The sequence below is a fragment of the Brienomyrus brachyistius genome, chromosome 17 (genome assembly GCF_023856365.1).
Source record: "Brienomyrus brachyistius isolate T26 chromosome 17, BBRACH_0.4, whole genome shotgun sequence".
Lineage (NCBI taxonomy): Eukaryota > Metazoa > Chordata > Actinopteri > Osteoglossiformes > Mormyridae > Brienomyrus > Brienomyrus brachyistius.
In genome coordinates, this window is record NC_064549.1 from 10821519 (window position 1) to 10837984 (window position 16466).

The following is a 16466-nucleotide window of genomic DNA, read 5'->3' on the forward strand; positions in this document are numbered from 1 at the left end:
ATAAACATGACTATGATATGCCTTTTTAATATTTATACATAATTTATATTTTATAATGCTTTATGATGTGTTATGAATGCGTTCATAGATTTCTATAGACATGGCAAACATAGACAGTGTTACTGAAGGTTTTAATATAAAGAAAATATATGAGGAGGAAATATATAACATATATAACATTATTAAGAAATAAAGCATAGCTACCAGTTACAGTCAAATCTAATATAACCCATATGAATCTGTGGAAAGTCCACCTCAGCAATAGCAGAATTAATTGGGTGCACTGGTTATGACATTTCCTGTCTGGGTATTTTATGAGCTGCCTGATGAAAACCTCAGCTGGGGGGTGGGGGTGGGGGGGGGGGGGTGGTTCACACCTGTGCGGTTAAGGCATCAGCAGCTGTTCCCGCCTGTGAGTCACGCAATCGCAGCAGCCCTGCTCTCCCCTTGTAAATGCTGCGTGGGACTCGGCCCTCATGCCCCTGTTGTGGGGCGCCGTGTTCTGTGGTCTGTCACTGGCCGCCGCCTGGTTAAGCTCGGAAGTCTGGTCCCTCTGCACTCGCATGGCGTGTGGAGCAATATCGCAGCTCGTACCGCATAATGCACATCGACACGGAACGTACGTGTGCAAACTCAACCCTTACAGGCCCTGGTCCTTATAAAACAAATGTGGCAGAGGGTGCTAGTCTTCTGCTAGTGCACCCTTTACCCACGCCTTTTCTTGCAAGAATCGTAAGCAACAATGTTGCTTGACTCTGTGAGGCAGAATTGTAACGCTAATCTTAATTTACTTCAAACAAAGTTTAAACAAATAATACTTGCATGTCTGAAGTGTATCACACTGTGAAAAGCTTGCTAAATTGGAACAATACAAGAGACTTTGTAACGACGGATCTGGAAACTGGCTCAACAGGTGTAAGCGATCTTTCTTGTGGTCTGGCCTATATTTACCTGCTGTGGCAGCGTCGCAGTAATTCATTACACAGCCTGCAGTAACACCCTGGCCCGGGGAACCTGCAGGGTCAGGCTTTGAAGCTGCCTGCTGCACTGACACACAGACAGGCCATTATACCCAAACGGCATGGCGTCTGGCCTGCGATAGGACAGAATGCCACCAGTCTTTATTGTTCAAACACTGAAGAGAGACTGGAGGGGGGTGAGAGAGAGAAAAAAAGAAAAGGAAAAAAATAAAAAAAAATCACAGCTTGAAACATCCAAGGGACCGAATCTGTCCATGCGGTTCATTTCACCGGGAAAGAGAAAAGCGGTTTTGCTGGCAAAATCCATGGAAAACATCAACCACTGTACTAGGATCCAGCCACTAGAATTTCACGCCAGACTTTGGCTACCCACTGAAAGCACTTTTGGTTCCGAGGTAATTATGACGCACAGTCCTACTATAAACTGTGTTAGTTCTTGGTTCTATTCTTTTCAGTGGCAGAGATGGCATGACATCCAGCTAATGACTTTTATAACTGTTCCCTCTGACTTTTCCTGCCTCTCACAAAAGGAGATGGAATATTGGTAATAAAATGAGATGCGGTTTAGCTTTGTCCCAGAAGGTGTCGGAAGATTTCACGATAACCTGAGAACCGTAGGAAGAGAAACCCTATTACGGTACTTTTGAAAGAGATAGCCCTCATTATGTGCCCAGTGTCATTCTGCAAAGCTTGCTGGAGGAAGACTGTGATATCATTTGTGTCGGAAGACCAAACAAGAACTCCCAAGCTCGTAATTACACACTGCGGAGTTAATTGCATGGTATCGGGATCCGTGCCGTGCCATTCCACCAGCCGCTTTCATCTCAGACGGCTTAGAGGTTTATGGATCTGCCTCAGAGACACAGACAAAGGACTCAGCGTCGGAGTCCGGCACCGAAATCCCCCGGAACAAAAACCACGGAGGCGGTCTTGTTTACGCACGGAAGGCTTTCACACCTCCTCACTTGTTTCTTCCCCTCCTCTGAGCAACCAGACCTTCCTTAACTTGCTGCCGAGATCCTTCAGAAAAGCCTGGTGCCTGGGGTGGGGGTGGGTGCATGTCCACAAGGTCTGGCGACGTCTCCGCGATGAGTGGATATAATGGCCCCGAGGATGTTATTACTCTCCATTTCCCAGAGGCACCGACAAATGGTGGGCAAAGAAGGCCTCTTATCTCAGAAAGCAAAGTACTGCCAAGGCGACAGGAGAAAATCCCTTTAAAAATCCCTTTAACCTGACCTTATTCTTAATACAGCCGTGATTACTGGTGGATTTATTAGCAATGGCAAATTAAAAAAATAAGCCTGACATCCAAACGTATACCCACATCGGCAGTGCATGTGGAATTTGGCAGCCATTGAGTCTGAATAGTTTTCAATGATCTCGAGCCTTAGGCTATGTAGCACAAATATGGGTTGGAACAACTTGTTCCCCATCTTGCTCTATAGTCCTGTGGTCCCATGTCTAACTACAACATAAAATGATTTACTTCATAGCACGTAAATAAAACTGTTGAAAGCGCAATGTTTTCTTTATAGTACAGTTTCCTGTTCCTCCTCTGGAGAAGGCACTACAGCCGATGTCTTCACACGTCATAGGCGGTATTTCAGCTCGGGTGTCCCAGCATCCAACTCACTGATGCTCACTAGGATTAAGAGCCTCTGAGGCAAATGATCCCCCTACAACCTGCTCGAATGGTTTCTCCCATCCATTCAAAAGTCTCTGGCTTTCTAGGCTAGGAGTGAAGGAAAAGCAAACATGGGGGTCATTGTCAAGGTAGTGATTGGACGGTGTGGTATGCCCTGCTGTGTCAATAGTTTTTGTGAGCAGTAAGAATTCCGGATTTCTTTAAAACCCAGTGGAGCTGGATAACTATGAATCTGAGCAGCAAAGACCCTGGAAAATGTTACGAAAAACAAAGCGATGGGTTTGGTTAATGACATAAAATAGTAAAATCCATGGGAATTCCATCCTATTTGTCGGCCAAATTTATTTGAAGAAGGTGGCGCATGCAGGGAGGTTAAATTCAACCTAGGGTTAAGGCATCAATAATTTCACAGAATATTTATGTACTTTGATATTTAAAGAAACACTGCTGGCAAAACTCAAAGCTCATGTGGTCGGAAAAAATTCATCTGTCTTTTGACAGTGAATCCAGTGCGGGGGCCTGGAGCGCATGCCAGGTGGTAAAGGGCAGGGGAACACCCTGGATGAGGGCCAATCCACACACACACACAGACAGATGAAAACAAAAGCACACACACACACACAGTCGTGTAATCAAATCTTTTTGGGGCCCACTCATTCATTTATAATGGGAAAAATGCTAATGTTAACTATGACAACCTTAACCCCTTCCCACCCCTAACCATAAATAACCAAACAAAATACAAGAGTTTTTGCATTTTTAGTTTTTTCATTGGGGTCCGGGATTTTTGGTCCCCACAAGGTAAGGTATACCTATACCACACACACACAAACACACACACACACACACACACACACACACACACACACACACACACACACACACACACACACACACACAGACCTGTCCTCGTATCTCTGTGGGAATTGTCCATTCATTTCTATGGACAAAACCCTAATCCCAACAATGACCACCTTAACCCCCCCCTTGTGGGGACCAAAAGAATGGTGCCCACAATGTCAAAAAACAGATTTTTATCACACTGTGCAGACACTTGGTCCCCACAATGTCTGCACACACACACACACACACACACACACACACACACACACAGCACGCACGCACACGCTTGCACATTAAAGGCAAAGCATACATGCAGACTCATCTTACAGTACAGTATGTCTACATGTGTGACACCTGTGCAGTGCATGTAAAATCTGCACACACAGAGTGGGGGCTGGAATCGAACCCCAGGAGTGAGGTATCAGTGCTTCTTATTCAGCCACCTAGTAAGACTAAAAAAGACCTGAAATCGTTCATGAAAATAACTGAGTACGAGTATGATGTCCAGATTCTTGTCTTTAACCTTACCCTTACATAATGTCGTAACTAGTTTACTACAGATTTTTAGTTTTAGGAAGAGCGAAAGTTATTTGGCATCAAAAATTGGCACAGAAATCAATGCCAAATCTGCTCTGCAACAGAAAAATCTTCGGCAGTCCCAAACGGAGGCGGAAAGCTGAACCACGTCATAAGAAATATTTATTTTTTGAAGGGGTGGTGGGAGACACAATTTAGCAGATAACCATCTGAAACCTCGACAGCTCAGAGTTAATTGTGACCCCGGGGAAGGCGATTCTTCTGCAGAACATCATCAAAGCTCATGATGACTAGTTTGCCTGCAGTTCAGCCTTGTTAAATAGACCAACCCCCCACCGCCCCCCCCATATGCCTGCCGCACCTCAGGCTTTACATGTCCGGGACTGCGAGAGATTTTCTCGCTTTGAGTCTACCCACCCTGTGTCCCTCCTAACCACACCTTACACTGCCTTGGAGGAGCATACGTCAGGACCTGTTCAGGAAACCCTGGGTAGCAGCTGTGCAGCACAGAAAAAATAAAATATATATATATATATATATATATATATATATATATATATACACACTAATATTTTAATGTTTTGTTTCTGTAATGTAAACATGTGGTGATTCCTTCACTGTTCCTGAAAAACTCATCTCAAAGACCCACACCGACTGAGGAAGTAAGCCTCTGCGACTCATTCAAAATATCAGGTTGAATGAAAGCGAACCGCGCATACTGAGTTACATCCCCGTCCAACAGAGCCTTTTGGTTGATCCAGAACTTTTCATTTTGCCTGCATTTACAACCATCTAAAACATGCTGAAGTGCCAGCAATTACCTCCATTCTACCTGCAGGCAAAAAAACTATTTTGTTATTGCCTCTGTAATTATGTCTTTGAAGCTTTGGAAGACTATTCACTTTTTTCTCCTCAGTTACCATTAAAAACACAGCACAAAGCAGTGGTTTTGGGGGGGGGGGGGGAGGCTTGTATGTGTCTCTGAGGAACAGATCTCCAGGTACCCAGGCAGGCTCGCCCACCCACTGACCGATGCAGATTTCTGAGGAAGACGCTGCCCTTATAACATCGTGTGCCTGAAGACTAAGGAGGCTCTGAGATGAGGACTGGGAGGCCTTTCCAAAAATCGAGCAACACGGATTATGCAAAACTGTAGCGAAAAATTGTACCAATGCTGGTTAGTAAAAGCGAGCTAAGACATTAAAACTCACATAGGGACTTTTACGGTCCCGCCTGCGCCCAGCTTGACTGCGACAGAGATCTGGCTTGGGATTTAATCTGGGTACCTGGTACCCCATTGTCAGAGTCTGTTTCCTGAGTGAGGGGCTGTGGGAAAGGCCAGGGGCCATGAAAGCCCCCTCTATGTGGTCCAGCTCAGCTAACAGAGAGCCTCACTCTATCACCTATCGCTTACTGATGCCAGTACACCCAGAATGCACTTCAGTGCCACCTGACCTCTGAATCGGGCAGGCGTCGGCACGGAGCCACATGGGTTATGTGGCACTCCCCCCCCCACCCCCATGCCCACCCACCCATTCAGTTTCACATCACTCCCAAACCTTAAACAGAGAAGCCAAGGGAATGATAAAGATCCTTGCACGTCATCAGATTCACTTTCTGCCCCCCCCTCACCCATCCCGTGCCCACAAAATACCGGTTTTGTTCTCTTGTCATCAGTGCTTGACAGACTGGAACTTTCCAACCTGCCCACACTGACAGCTGACATTAAATATCTCGATTTGCGCCTTCTCTCGTCGCCGTCAGAAACATCTGCGCTGACGTCGAGCGTCACGAAACGTGAAATCGAGATACCACCGTTGATAGCAGCGACGAAGAACTGAGCGGCTCCGGGATTAAAATATTACATCGCACTTTTGCCATGACTACCGGACTCCTCCCGCGTGTGACCTGAGGGGGAAGAAGCCTAATGGATTATGGGTTAAAAGATTTATCCAGAAGGATGGTGGGATCCTCGGGGAGTCTTAATTGAAGAGGCGTACAGCGTGGTCCGTTGACCCGGCGACGAAGAATTCGGCACTGGCGGACACGCCCCTGTTTGAACCTCGCTTAATGTTCCTGTCCTCATGTTTCTGCACGCATCTCTGGCAACAGGGAAACGGCAGCGTTGGACAAATCTTATAAAGCAACATGCAAATATGGGAGGTAATGAAATCAGGGGGCTGACGTGCAGGGAAAAAAAGGCGAGGAGGACTGTCTGCTGCGACTGCACATCTGCGCAGACTCTGCGCAGACGGCACGGGGGTCTGACGGCGATCGGCGGGCGGAATTCCGTGCTGGCCGACACAGAGAGGTGCGAATAATTACATCATCCGTGACCGAATCACCGAAAACGACTTCGCCGCAAGGCCAAAGGACATTCTGTGCTACGGGTCCAATAGGTTTCATGAATTGCGTATAACTTTTAAATAAATAAAAAACAAAGTTCTGGAATTCAAACCTGACCGCCTGATGCTGAACGACGCTGCAGAAAAAACTGATTAATATAAATGTACCTCAGATAATGAACTAAGCTGTACACGTGGCCTTTCTGCTCGGCATTCCTCGTGTGGGGGGGGCTGGGCTGCAAGCGAGGGCCTTGCTCAGGCTTGCGAGCCTTGGACCAAACGACGGTGAGTGTGGCTTCTCACATGTGAGTCGAGTCTAGTTCCATCAGAGCAAACCGTTTGGGGTCCTGAATCACCCCTCCCAATAACCGAAAACCAGGCCACCTGTGGGCCGTGGGAAGAGCCCCCCCCCCATGCCAACGAGGGGTATGAAATGTTTACCTTGCACCATGAGAATGGGCTCCTTTCCGCCACCGTGTGCCAGCATCTCTCTGCGGTAGCGTTCTCCCATTTCCCTGGGGAGGGGGGATGACAGAAAGAGAGAAGGAGAAAGGGAGGAGGACAGATGAGATTACAGGCACCTGAAGTCTCCAGCAGATCTGCTTGCCCCCAGGCCTGCGCCGAGCTCTGAGTCTCTCCTGTCGTGCCCCCTTGCCAGAAAATGGAGAGCCAACAGAGCTGGGTATCAAACCTGAGCTGGGGGTGTGTATGGGGGGGGTTGGTGCAGAGCAAAGCAGGCTGCTCTGAACCCCAAACGCCAGACCATTTTTAACCCAGTCACAGCTGCCATCTCTGCAATTAGCAGATGCATCACGAAAGAAGCATCGCAGACACTGATGGAAACAAAATCAGCGGCGATACTGATAGAGATTAAATGTGTGTGTGTGAGAAACTATCCTCTCACATGGCGTTTGGCCGCAGCGGTGGGGGAGGGGGGGGATTCTCCAGCGCGAATTACCCGTTTTCATGCTACTTGAGACGACACATTAAGATTGGGCATTAAAGAGGCTGAGGCTACAATTAAGGGATTCTTACCTGTCTAGGGGGTTCCTGAGGAAGCACTGTCTCCAGATGATGGAGGCCACAGCCCGAGACAAGAGGTATGAGTAATATTTGGCCCCATAGCCGACAAGATGGCTGAATCTCAGCTGCCAGGCCTGTGAGCAAGAGAGAAAAACAAGATAAAGACACCCAGTGAACTCAGACACACACACACACACACACACACACACACACACACACACACACACACACACACACACACACACACACACACACACACACACACACACACAAAGGCCACCCTCCAGAGTCAAGAAAGCTCCAGTAAATTACAGACCCAACAGCAACAGCACTCCAATTCCCAGGCTTCCAGGTGGCGACCCGGGAGGGTGTACGCGCGTGCGAACGCCGGCACGACCTGACTTGCCCGCGCTGGTGTTACGGCAGGCAAGATTGCCCCGGTTCCCGCGCACTGGGGACCTGTGTACTAAGGGTGTTTCCTCGCCGCCTTTGCAGGCACGAGTGTCTCACTGGATCCGGGCACCAAGAAGGCAAAGTAGCAACAGCAGCAACAACAACAACAAACGCATCAGTTCTTGGAAAACTGCGTTATTTCCCTTAAATATCTTCTTGCTTTATCCTCCAGGCATAACAAGGGATACGAAATGCTAGGATACCCGTCGAAAAAGCAAATGATCTGATATCAGACAGATGGATTATAATACGACAAAAACATTTTTGGTTTACGTTTGTCTGTACGCTGCGTTTCTGTAGGTTGCACAGAAGTTCGAGTTCTTCCACAATGACGTGTTCCTCACACCGCATTGAAAGCGAGACCGGCCCAGAGCGGCTACCATGTACCGCGAATTGGGTGCTTTTTCCCATCGTCCTGTAGCAAGCCTGCTTAGTGTAACAAGAGGGGTCGTGATGGTAGGGGTGACGAAAAGTAGCCAAACTTCTGCTCCGAGCAACTCCTTTGGCCAACATCGATCGCCGAGCATGGGAACTGTCATCGCCGTTTGTCAGGACCTCAAAATGTGGTTCAGAAAAGAGGACGACAACGTGAATAGAGTCAGCGGAGCCCAAAGACTGTCAGCGTACTCTCTCACAGCACGATTTAATGGCTTATTTCTCAAGCCTGCCAGGACTTCTCCCTACGCCTTCAGACTTTCAGCTGGCTATAATTTGGTGCAAAAGGAACATCAACACATTAATAACAGAAAATTAATTCATAATCTGAACTCCCGACCCCCCCCCCCTCTTGTTTCCAGCAGCACTTCAAGGCCTTTCAGGTTCACATGCTGCCGTACTGGTTTGGCCTCATGACTAAATGATAGGTTAGTATTATCTTTGTACCCAATTAAGTGTGTGCTTTTTTTTTTTTAATCACAGGGAACATATGGAAGGTCTTAAGACTGTAAGAGGCTTCATAGAAAAATGCGGAGCTCTCAAAAGCCTCTTAGTAAGTTTAATCTGCACTGAGTGCTGCCCGAACCGCTCAGCGCGGTCCATCCATCACGTCCGCAAAAACATCATGTCAGGAAAAAGAGTAACTACCGTTTTCACCCTTACTGTGACGGTCTGCTCTTCTCAAGAGAGAAACTTCAAACCCAATGGGAAGCTTGGTAACAAGGGGAAAATACAGAGATGCTAAAAAAAAAGGTAGGAAAACGCTTATAAGCCCTTATTCCTGGCTCACTGGCTCAGGGGCAAGAGAGTGAGCAGTAGGGATGAAAACATCCAACTCTTTAGGTGAGTCATGCGGAGAATTGTACTGACCTCCCCTTGTTTAAACAGCATCGCACCTGACGATGACACATCAAGACCGCACCGAGATTATAGACACTTTGAACGTGCTTCTTATCCCTACCGAGGTCCAGCATCATCGGGTCCAGGAACAGAACCCGAATCGTAGCCCTGTTCTCACTTCCGACCCATGGCATCATTCAGGATCCATTCACCATTACACAGAGGTGGATAGTTCAGATCCAGAAAGTAGGGATCCAGGCCAAGATTTTGTTTCAACCAACCAGCTGAGTTCTCTGTGACTGTGACTCTTTATGCTCAACTGGTTGGTTGAAACAAAATGTTGGTCTGGATCTTTACCTTCAGGACCTGATCTACGCACCTCTGCTTACACCTTCGTCACATAACTGGAGGGGATTCCCTTTCCAGTACTGCTCTAATAACCTTTCCTCACCTCCCTGTATATTCTCTGCCTCATTTTGCAGCTAAAAGATGGCCTCCGATGTTTCAATGTTTTGAGAAAGCTGGCCTGTTTTCATTGGGGGGGGGGGGGAGGGGGGGCTTTCCAGAGACACTCAAGTTGATTGGGCCGGCTTGCCTCTTCAGCAGTCTGGGGCTTTAGTATCATGGCCCATAAAGTGAACCATTGAAGTCTGAAATAATTCATGTATATGTAGCTGACATAATTGGGGGGCCAGCTGGTGATTCTGCACGGCACGCTCTCTGTGTTAAAGCAGTCAGCGTTTATTCATCAGAAGAGCAGAGGCAGAAACCCTCTCAGATATTTCCTTTTGTACATGGATGCGTAAATGTCATTACACAGCATCAAAGACCAACAGTATGATAAACGGACATCCCATCCAGGGTGTCCCCTGCCCTATGCCCTGTGTTTCCTAGGATAGGTCTTTAAACAGGGGTACTTAATAATTTTTTTCCCAAAGTCCAAATTCCACCAGCCAAACAAAGCCAGGGGGGGGGTTCCCTGAGGTTAATCTTGTAGACCGGGAGGAACGGAAAGGCGAACTCGCCCACCGCTGCTCACCATTTACCATTTGATTACTCCTGTCCTAAGTACCCAGAAGCCTGCAGCGGACATGTTTTCATGAAGGACAGACAGAGTCAAGGAGTTACTAAATTGGGCTTTTAACGCATTTCACTGCATAACGAAATTCCAGCTGTGCTCGAAAGCCCAAACATTAAATAATTACTCTCCCGTCCCGAGTGACCCCCAGACAGTCCACATTTTTGCTCCCTCTCAGCTCCCAACAGATCAGCACCAGGTATTCAGTGTTCAGGATTGCTTATGTGTTTGCTGGAAGCTGGGAGGGAGCAAACACTGCTCTATAGGCTGCAAGACTGGGCTACACACCAGCCCAGGGCTGGGAATAATGTGGGCAGAGACCGCCAGTCACTCATTATTACAAGGACAAACATTAAGGGAGAAATTCAGCAAAATGCAGCTGCCTTAGACAATAAAAACTATATTCTTGATATTCTTGGATTTCCTCCATCTGTCAAACTGACCCAATCGGTTCCCACCCCCATCAAACATCAGGTACCCATCACCTGTCAATGGGGGGAGGATGCTCCAGCATCGTCACGGAAACGACTAAGTGTCTTCTGTGAGTGGCGGACCCCCCCCCCCCCCCAGGAGAGTGCCGACAGCCTTGGCGATACCCTGGTACCCACCGTGTGAGGAACGTACGGCAGGCCATAGAACCTTTCCTGGGTCTCCTTCAAAATGGCTGTCGTCGACCGGTTTTGGGGCTTGCCGTGGTAAATCTGGTCCAGGGCAGCGTAGAAAACCTGCCACAGTAATAAAAAAATAAACGTTAGGAAAATCAAAAGCTACTTTTGCAGTTCTATCACTAAACCCGTTTCCAACACTACAGCATTACAGACAAATTTATTTCAGCACAGTAGTAAATAGAGACTAAAGTGTTAAATTTGTCAAACAGCTAAATGGTCTTTCAGCCTTTACAGACACTATTGATTATATTTTTGTAATAGAAACCCACGAAAATATGAACTGTATGCTAAATTAGGGTGTGTATTTACAGGTGTAAACTATTGACACACACAGAATTGTAAACTAAAATATTATGTCATTTGCATAGTACCTGAGCTGCAGTAATTTTTTGTTCCGTAATTAAATGCAGTTTTCGCTGCCGTCGTTGCACGCCGTCGCACGTAGGACTGCGAGGCGGCCGACCCACCCTGCGACCACACCGTTACCTGAAGCTGAATATCGGCAGCGCCGCACACCTTCTTCGACTCGGAGAGACGAGCCACCATGTTTTCTGGCAGAGGCTGAAAGGAAAAGAAAAGACACACAAATTTTATTGTCAGCCTGCGAAATATGGGTGTGAATCAGAACATGCCCAGGAGTCCTCGCGATCTTTTCAACTAAAACATTCACTTTTTTCGGACAGGCCCAGATCTGCCGAGGTCCTTCTTGCCCATGCTTGCCACCCAACTGGCACTGCACTTGACCCCAGACTATGACCTTGAGCCCAAAAGATACTGTTGGAGTGAGATGTCTAAGAGGCCTCTTCGGAGTTGCATCAAAATGTGCTTCTGGATTAGCAAGAAAGGGCGGTGATCCCTATTTTCCTAAAAAAGGTATTTTCCAGCCATAGAGGAATCACACTTCTCAGCGTCCCATGGAAGGCTGATGCCAGGCATCCAGAGGAGAGGCCCCACCTAATGGCTGAACCAAGGAAACACAATGTGATTCTGTATTCTGTATTCTGGCCCGGCTTTGGAATAGTGCACCAGCTCGTCTCCCTCGCACACTTGTGAGAGGGTTTATGGGAATATGCCAACAGTCTACATGGACTTGCGGAAGGCATACAGTCGAGTGCCTTGGTACATAAAGTGGGAGAGGGTTAACAGGGGCACTACGGTGTGCTGCTCCGCTCCCGTATAAATGCAGCGAGAGAGTCTGCATACTTGGCATGAAGCTGAAGTCGTTTGGAGTAGGTGTTGGCCTTCAGCAAGGGTGTGTCATGTCACCATTCTTGTATGTGATTTTCATGATGGGCAGGATATCAAGGCACAGCCATAGCTGGAAGGGTGTCCAGAATGGGGGGGGGGTGTGATAGCAAAGGTGGTGCTCTTGCTTCCACCTGACCAGGATCTCCAGCCCACACTTGATGCAGAGGGAATACGAATCTGCACGTCCGTCTTTCAGAGATAACTGTCCCTATCAGGTAAGGGGAGAGTATGCCATTAGTCTAGGAGGTTAAGTACCTTGAGACCCGGATCACAAATGATGGGAGCACCACGCCCACATGCCAATACGGTGTCAAAGGAGTACCATCCCTCTCCAGATGATACGTTGATCAGAAAAAAAATAATACACGCAGAGTTGGTGGTAGCATTTATTTCCTAACTTTTTCATTGCATAAACGCATCCGTATTTAGTGACTGAGTGATGAGTAAGAGCTGCTCTTCTGTGAGTACTGTACAGTCTAGCGTCCACTCCACGGTTCGAGTTTCACGCGTTTAAACCCCACAGGTAGGCATCATGTGCAGGGGCGTGGCACCTACACCATGCCATTCGGGCACGGGCGTGGTTTTGTTTCGACTGGATTTGGGGAAAGAAATACACGCTAAGAAGAAACACGAGATTGACGGGTGGATCAGTCTGGTAGCTGTAGGTTTATGGGAACCGGGCAGGTCTGCTATCGACGAATGAGGCTTGCGGTACCAGTCAATATATATCCCTATCCTCACACTCGGTCATGAGCAGAGGCTGATGGCTGTTAAAACAAGGTCATGGGTACAAGTGGCTGAAGTGAGGTTTCTCCACAGGGTTGGCAGAATCAGAATTCAGAGAACTGGAGAGTCAGTCAGCTGTAGTGGTTTTGGCATCGGATGAGGATGCCACCTGATTGGCCTCCAAGTGGGCCCTTCTGGGCACGTACCACTGAGCAGAGGCCTTTGGGGACACCCAGGACATGCTGAGAGGGGATTATATTTCCCTGTTGGCTTGGAAATGTGTGGGGAAACCCCAGAACGAGTTAGAGTGCCCTGATTTGTTTGCCACTGCAACCCTCTCCGTGAGGAGCAGTATGAGAATGAAGATGATGACAGGCTCAGAGATGCTATCGCTGCTCCCAGTGACGACCCAAAATGTGACAAGATCCCCCAAAATGTTACAGGGTCCCCAGCAAGAAGAAGGGGGGGAAAAATAACAGGACAGCACATGAAATATATCAGATTCAAGCTGGAAAAATCTGACTGGGAAGCCTGGGGTGGATGCGCCTTGAAAGATGATTGCTTGCGGTCACGTGTTGGAACCGATTTAAACTGCGGGCTGCTCACTGGGTCTCACTGGAGTAATTTCCTGATGGCGCCGCGGGCCTGCTGAGCTGGCCGCCACATCTCAGAGAAGCAAAACCACACGTTACACAAGCTTATGGAAAAAAGGAGAATTCTCCGGGAGCTTCAGCCTCACTCTGCGGAAGAGACGCACACTAGAAGCGTTTTCTACAAAGGCAAAAACGCAGCAAGCTGAGATACATCAAATACTGCAGTAAGTGACACGCCGGACCATAAACACGACACATGACTATTAAAGTGTAATGCCTACAGGAAATGGTACAGATGTAAATATAAATCCAGTCCTGAGTAATTTTTTAAACCCAGTCCTCAGCATTTTCCCCTTCTTTCTGGGAAAACACAGTGACAATGGGTATACATCCTTCCCATCAAATTAGATAATTAATATGTGTAGATGTTGAATCGATTCAAGCCCTTGGATAGAAAATGTATAATTAAATATATTCAAAATACGTTATACATAAAATATATAATAAAAAAAAGTAATTTAGGAATAAAAATCCCCCCACCACTTGTTCTGCCGCACAGACAATGACAATTCTGAAAACTGCTTGCATTAATTGCTTGCAGAGAAGGAATGAAACCTTATGCTTAAAATAATTTTTGCGGTTTCTGTTTTGGCCAAGTCTAAATACCATAAAGTGAAAAAAAACGCATCATTTAGCTGTCTTGACAGCTATTTATAAGGCTTGAAGTGTTTGTATCCAATTTACAGCTTATTTTGTTCTTCAGAATGCTATATTCTGAGTATTAAAACAGTAATCAACCAGTTACAAATCCTTACCAAACTCAGTATTTGATTCATCCCACAGGTTTACTTAAACGGCATTAAGTACGATCCAGAAGATAGAGAGAAGCCATCAAACAAGCAAACGGACGGAGACGTACCTGTCCCGTCTGATAGTGGCGGGCGAACTGGCTCACCACCCGGTAATCGCTGGCGAAGAACTCCATGAGAATGGAGGGAACCTCCGCGAAGTCTGTCGCACATCGAGTTCCTGCAAGATGGAGGGAGTGTTTAGATGCAAAGCTCCCCATCGCTACCTGCTTTAAAAGCATGAAATAGCCGTTCCTTGTGTCCCATCTCTGGTCTGCCAGGTAAAAAAAAAAATAAAAAGCAAAAATCACCATCAACTAAAGGCAATTTACACCAGGTCCTCTCCAACCAAGCAGTCAAAAGATTACACTTTCTATGAATGTCATGTCTATAAGAATCTATGAACACATTCATAACATATTATAATGCGTTCATAAAGCATTATAAATAAGGCTATAAACATTAGTAAAACGTATTTATATATTATATTATGTGTCATGTTATTTACTCATTATGAAGGCCTTAAGAAGCTCTCATCTATCATGTACTCTAGTTACCTTCATAATGCATTATAATGCTCGGTATAAGAATTAATATATCATTACTGCATCTTCTATTGAAAGTCATAAGACATTATAGTGCTGGTTATAATACTTCATAAGCTCAAATAAAGCTCTCATCTATAGTGCACTATAGGTGCCTTCATAATGCATTATAATGGTTGAAGTAAGCATTAAGGATGCTTTGTACTGCATTACAAAGGTAAAGCTGTCATCTATAATGCATTCGAAGTAAAGTGTTACAGATTTTTCTTCTTCACGCCACTATAGCATAAGAAGTGATGTCAGCATTTATATCTTTTTTTCCCCATCTCATCACAACCCTTGACAAACTCATAATATATCTCCCGGCTATGAAATGCCTGTTGAAATGTAATCAGACGTGTCAGTTGTGATTCACAGTAACTAACAAATCTGTCATTTAAAAACAATAAAAACAACCACCCAAAGCAGGCCCTCTTTTCCAGGTACCGAGAGCTTCCTACCGCATGATCTCAAATGCGACGTGCATCAGTCTCAGCCTGGAAGAACAAGTTCGGAAACCAGAAACCCCAACTCAAGTACAACCGCTTGGATTCAAGTTAGCGGCTAATTTTTTTATTTTTTAAAAACCATCAGAATGCCCTCTAAGGACCACGGCATGGGGTTTTGCAGAAGACACTTTTACAGAGCAGGGCTGGAACCCACAACCTACGCCAGTGTTGGAGGTTAGGCTTCACCTGTGACGTGCTGGTAGCGTGTCCTTCCCAACATGGAATGCATGGCGTGGCCCATCTCATGGAAGAGGTTCTCCATCATGCCTGGGCTCAGCAGGGTGGGCGTGTTCTTGCTGGGCTGCGGCAGGTTCAGCATGAGAACCACCACCGGCAGCTGGTACTCTCCGTTCCCCAACAAGCGCCCGCCTCGGATGGTAAAGTGGCAATCCTAGGCATCGGGGCAGAGCCTCGTTACAGAAGACCTTTGCTCGATGTCACGTCCCCCACATATCACTGTGGCCTCAAAAGTCTTCAAAGAAGTGTGAGGTAATCTGATGAAGACGTTTTTATTAAACGTTCTTGACCCAAATCAACCAGATAACCCACAGCGTATGGTTATGAAATTATAAATCACCAGCTTACGCTACAACTGCCCATCTTCATGAAAATCAGAAACATACCCAATACGATATTCGCATGACGTGCAGATTAATTACTGACAAAGGAGCCAACCTGATGGGGTTTATCCGGCCTGTGGAAGAAATCGCAGTAAATGTATCCCAGAAGACCCTCCGTCTCATGAACCACTGCCTGAGGAAGAACATTTCAAGTAATTTCATGAAACTAAATTAACCCTTATCATATATTGCTGGCAGCAATGAGGCAGTGCTGTCTTAAAAAAATTCCTTTTAAAGTTAACAGCAGACCACAGACCAACTGTTCAATAGGATGTATCATATTACAGTAAGTTTACTAACTGCTTAAACCACTGCATTGCTCAGGGCTGCCATAAAGCACCAAGTAACAAGTAATTACTACAGGCAATCTCAGATACATCCTTAAACTCTGGATGTGATACTTTACGACGGGAGTTTCCACCCGCCACACGCTCGCTCTAATACCAAGTTCGCGGAAACGCTCCCCCTGCCCCTGAAATGAGCGTTTC

General features: G+C 46.6%; 1 protein-coding gene across 1 annotated transcript in view; it reads right to left on the reverse strand.

The window, feature by feature from the left end:
- The window catches only part of mipepa (mitochondrial intermediate peptidase a), a 30579-nt gene that overhangs the window by 797 nt on the left and 13316 nt on the right, over positions 1-16466 (reverse strand). Inside the window, exons 12-18 of the mRNA XM_048980366.1 lie at positions 16034-16111; positions 15545-15749; positions 14337-14446; positions 11337-11411; positions 10791-10907; positions 7389-7510; positions 6795-6868 (exon numbers count right to left, since the gene is read on the reverse strand). Coding sequence (XP_048836323.1) covers positions 6795-6868; positions 7389-7510; positions 10791-10907; positions 11337-11411; positions 14337-14446; positions 15545-15749; positions 16034-16111 — 781 coding nt within the window. The remainder of the gene's footprint in view (positions 1-6794; positions 6869-7388; positions 7511-10790; positions 10908-11336; positions 11412-14336; positions 14447-15544; positions 15750-16033; positions 16112-16466) is intronic.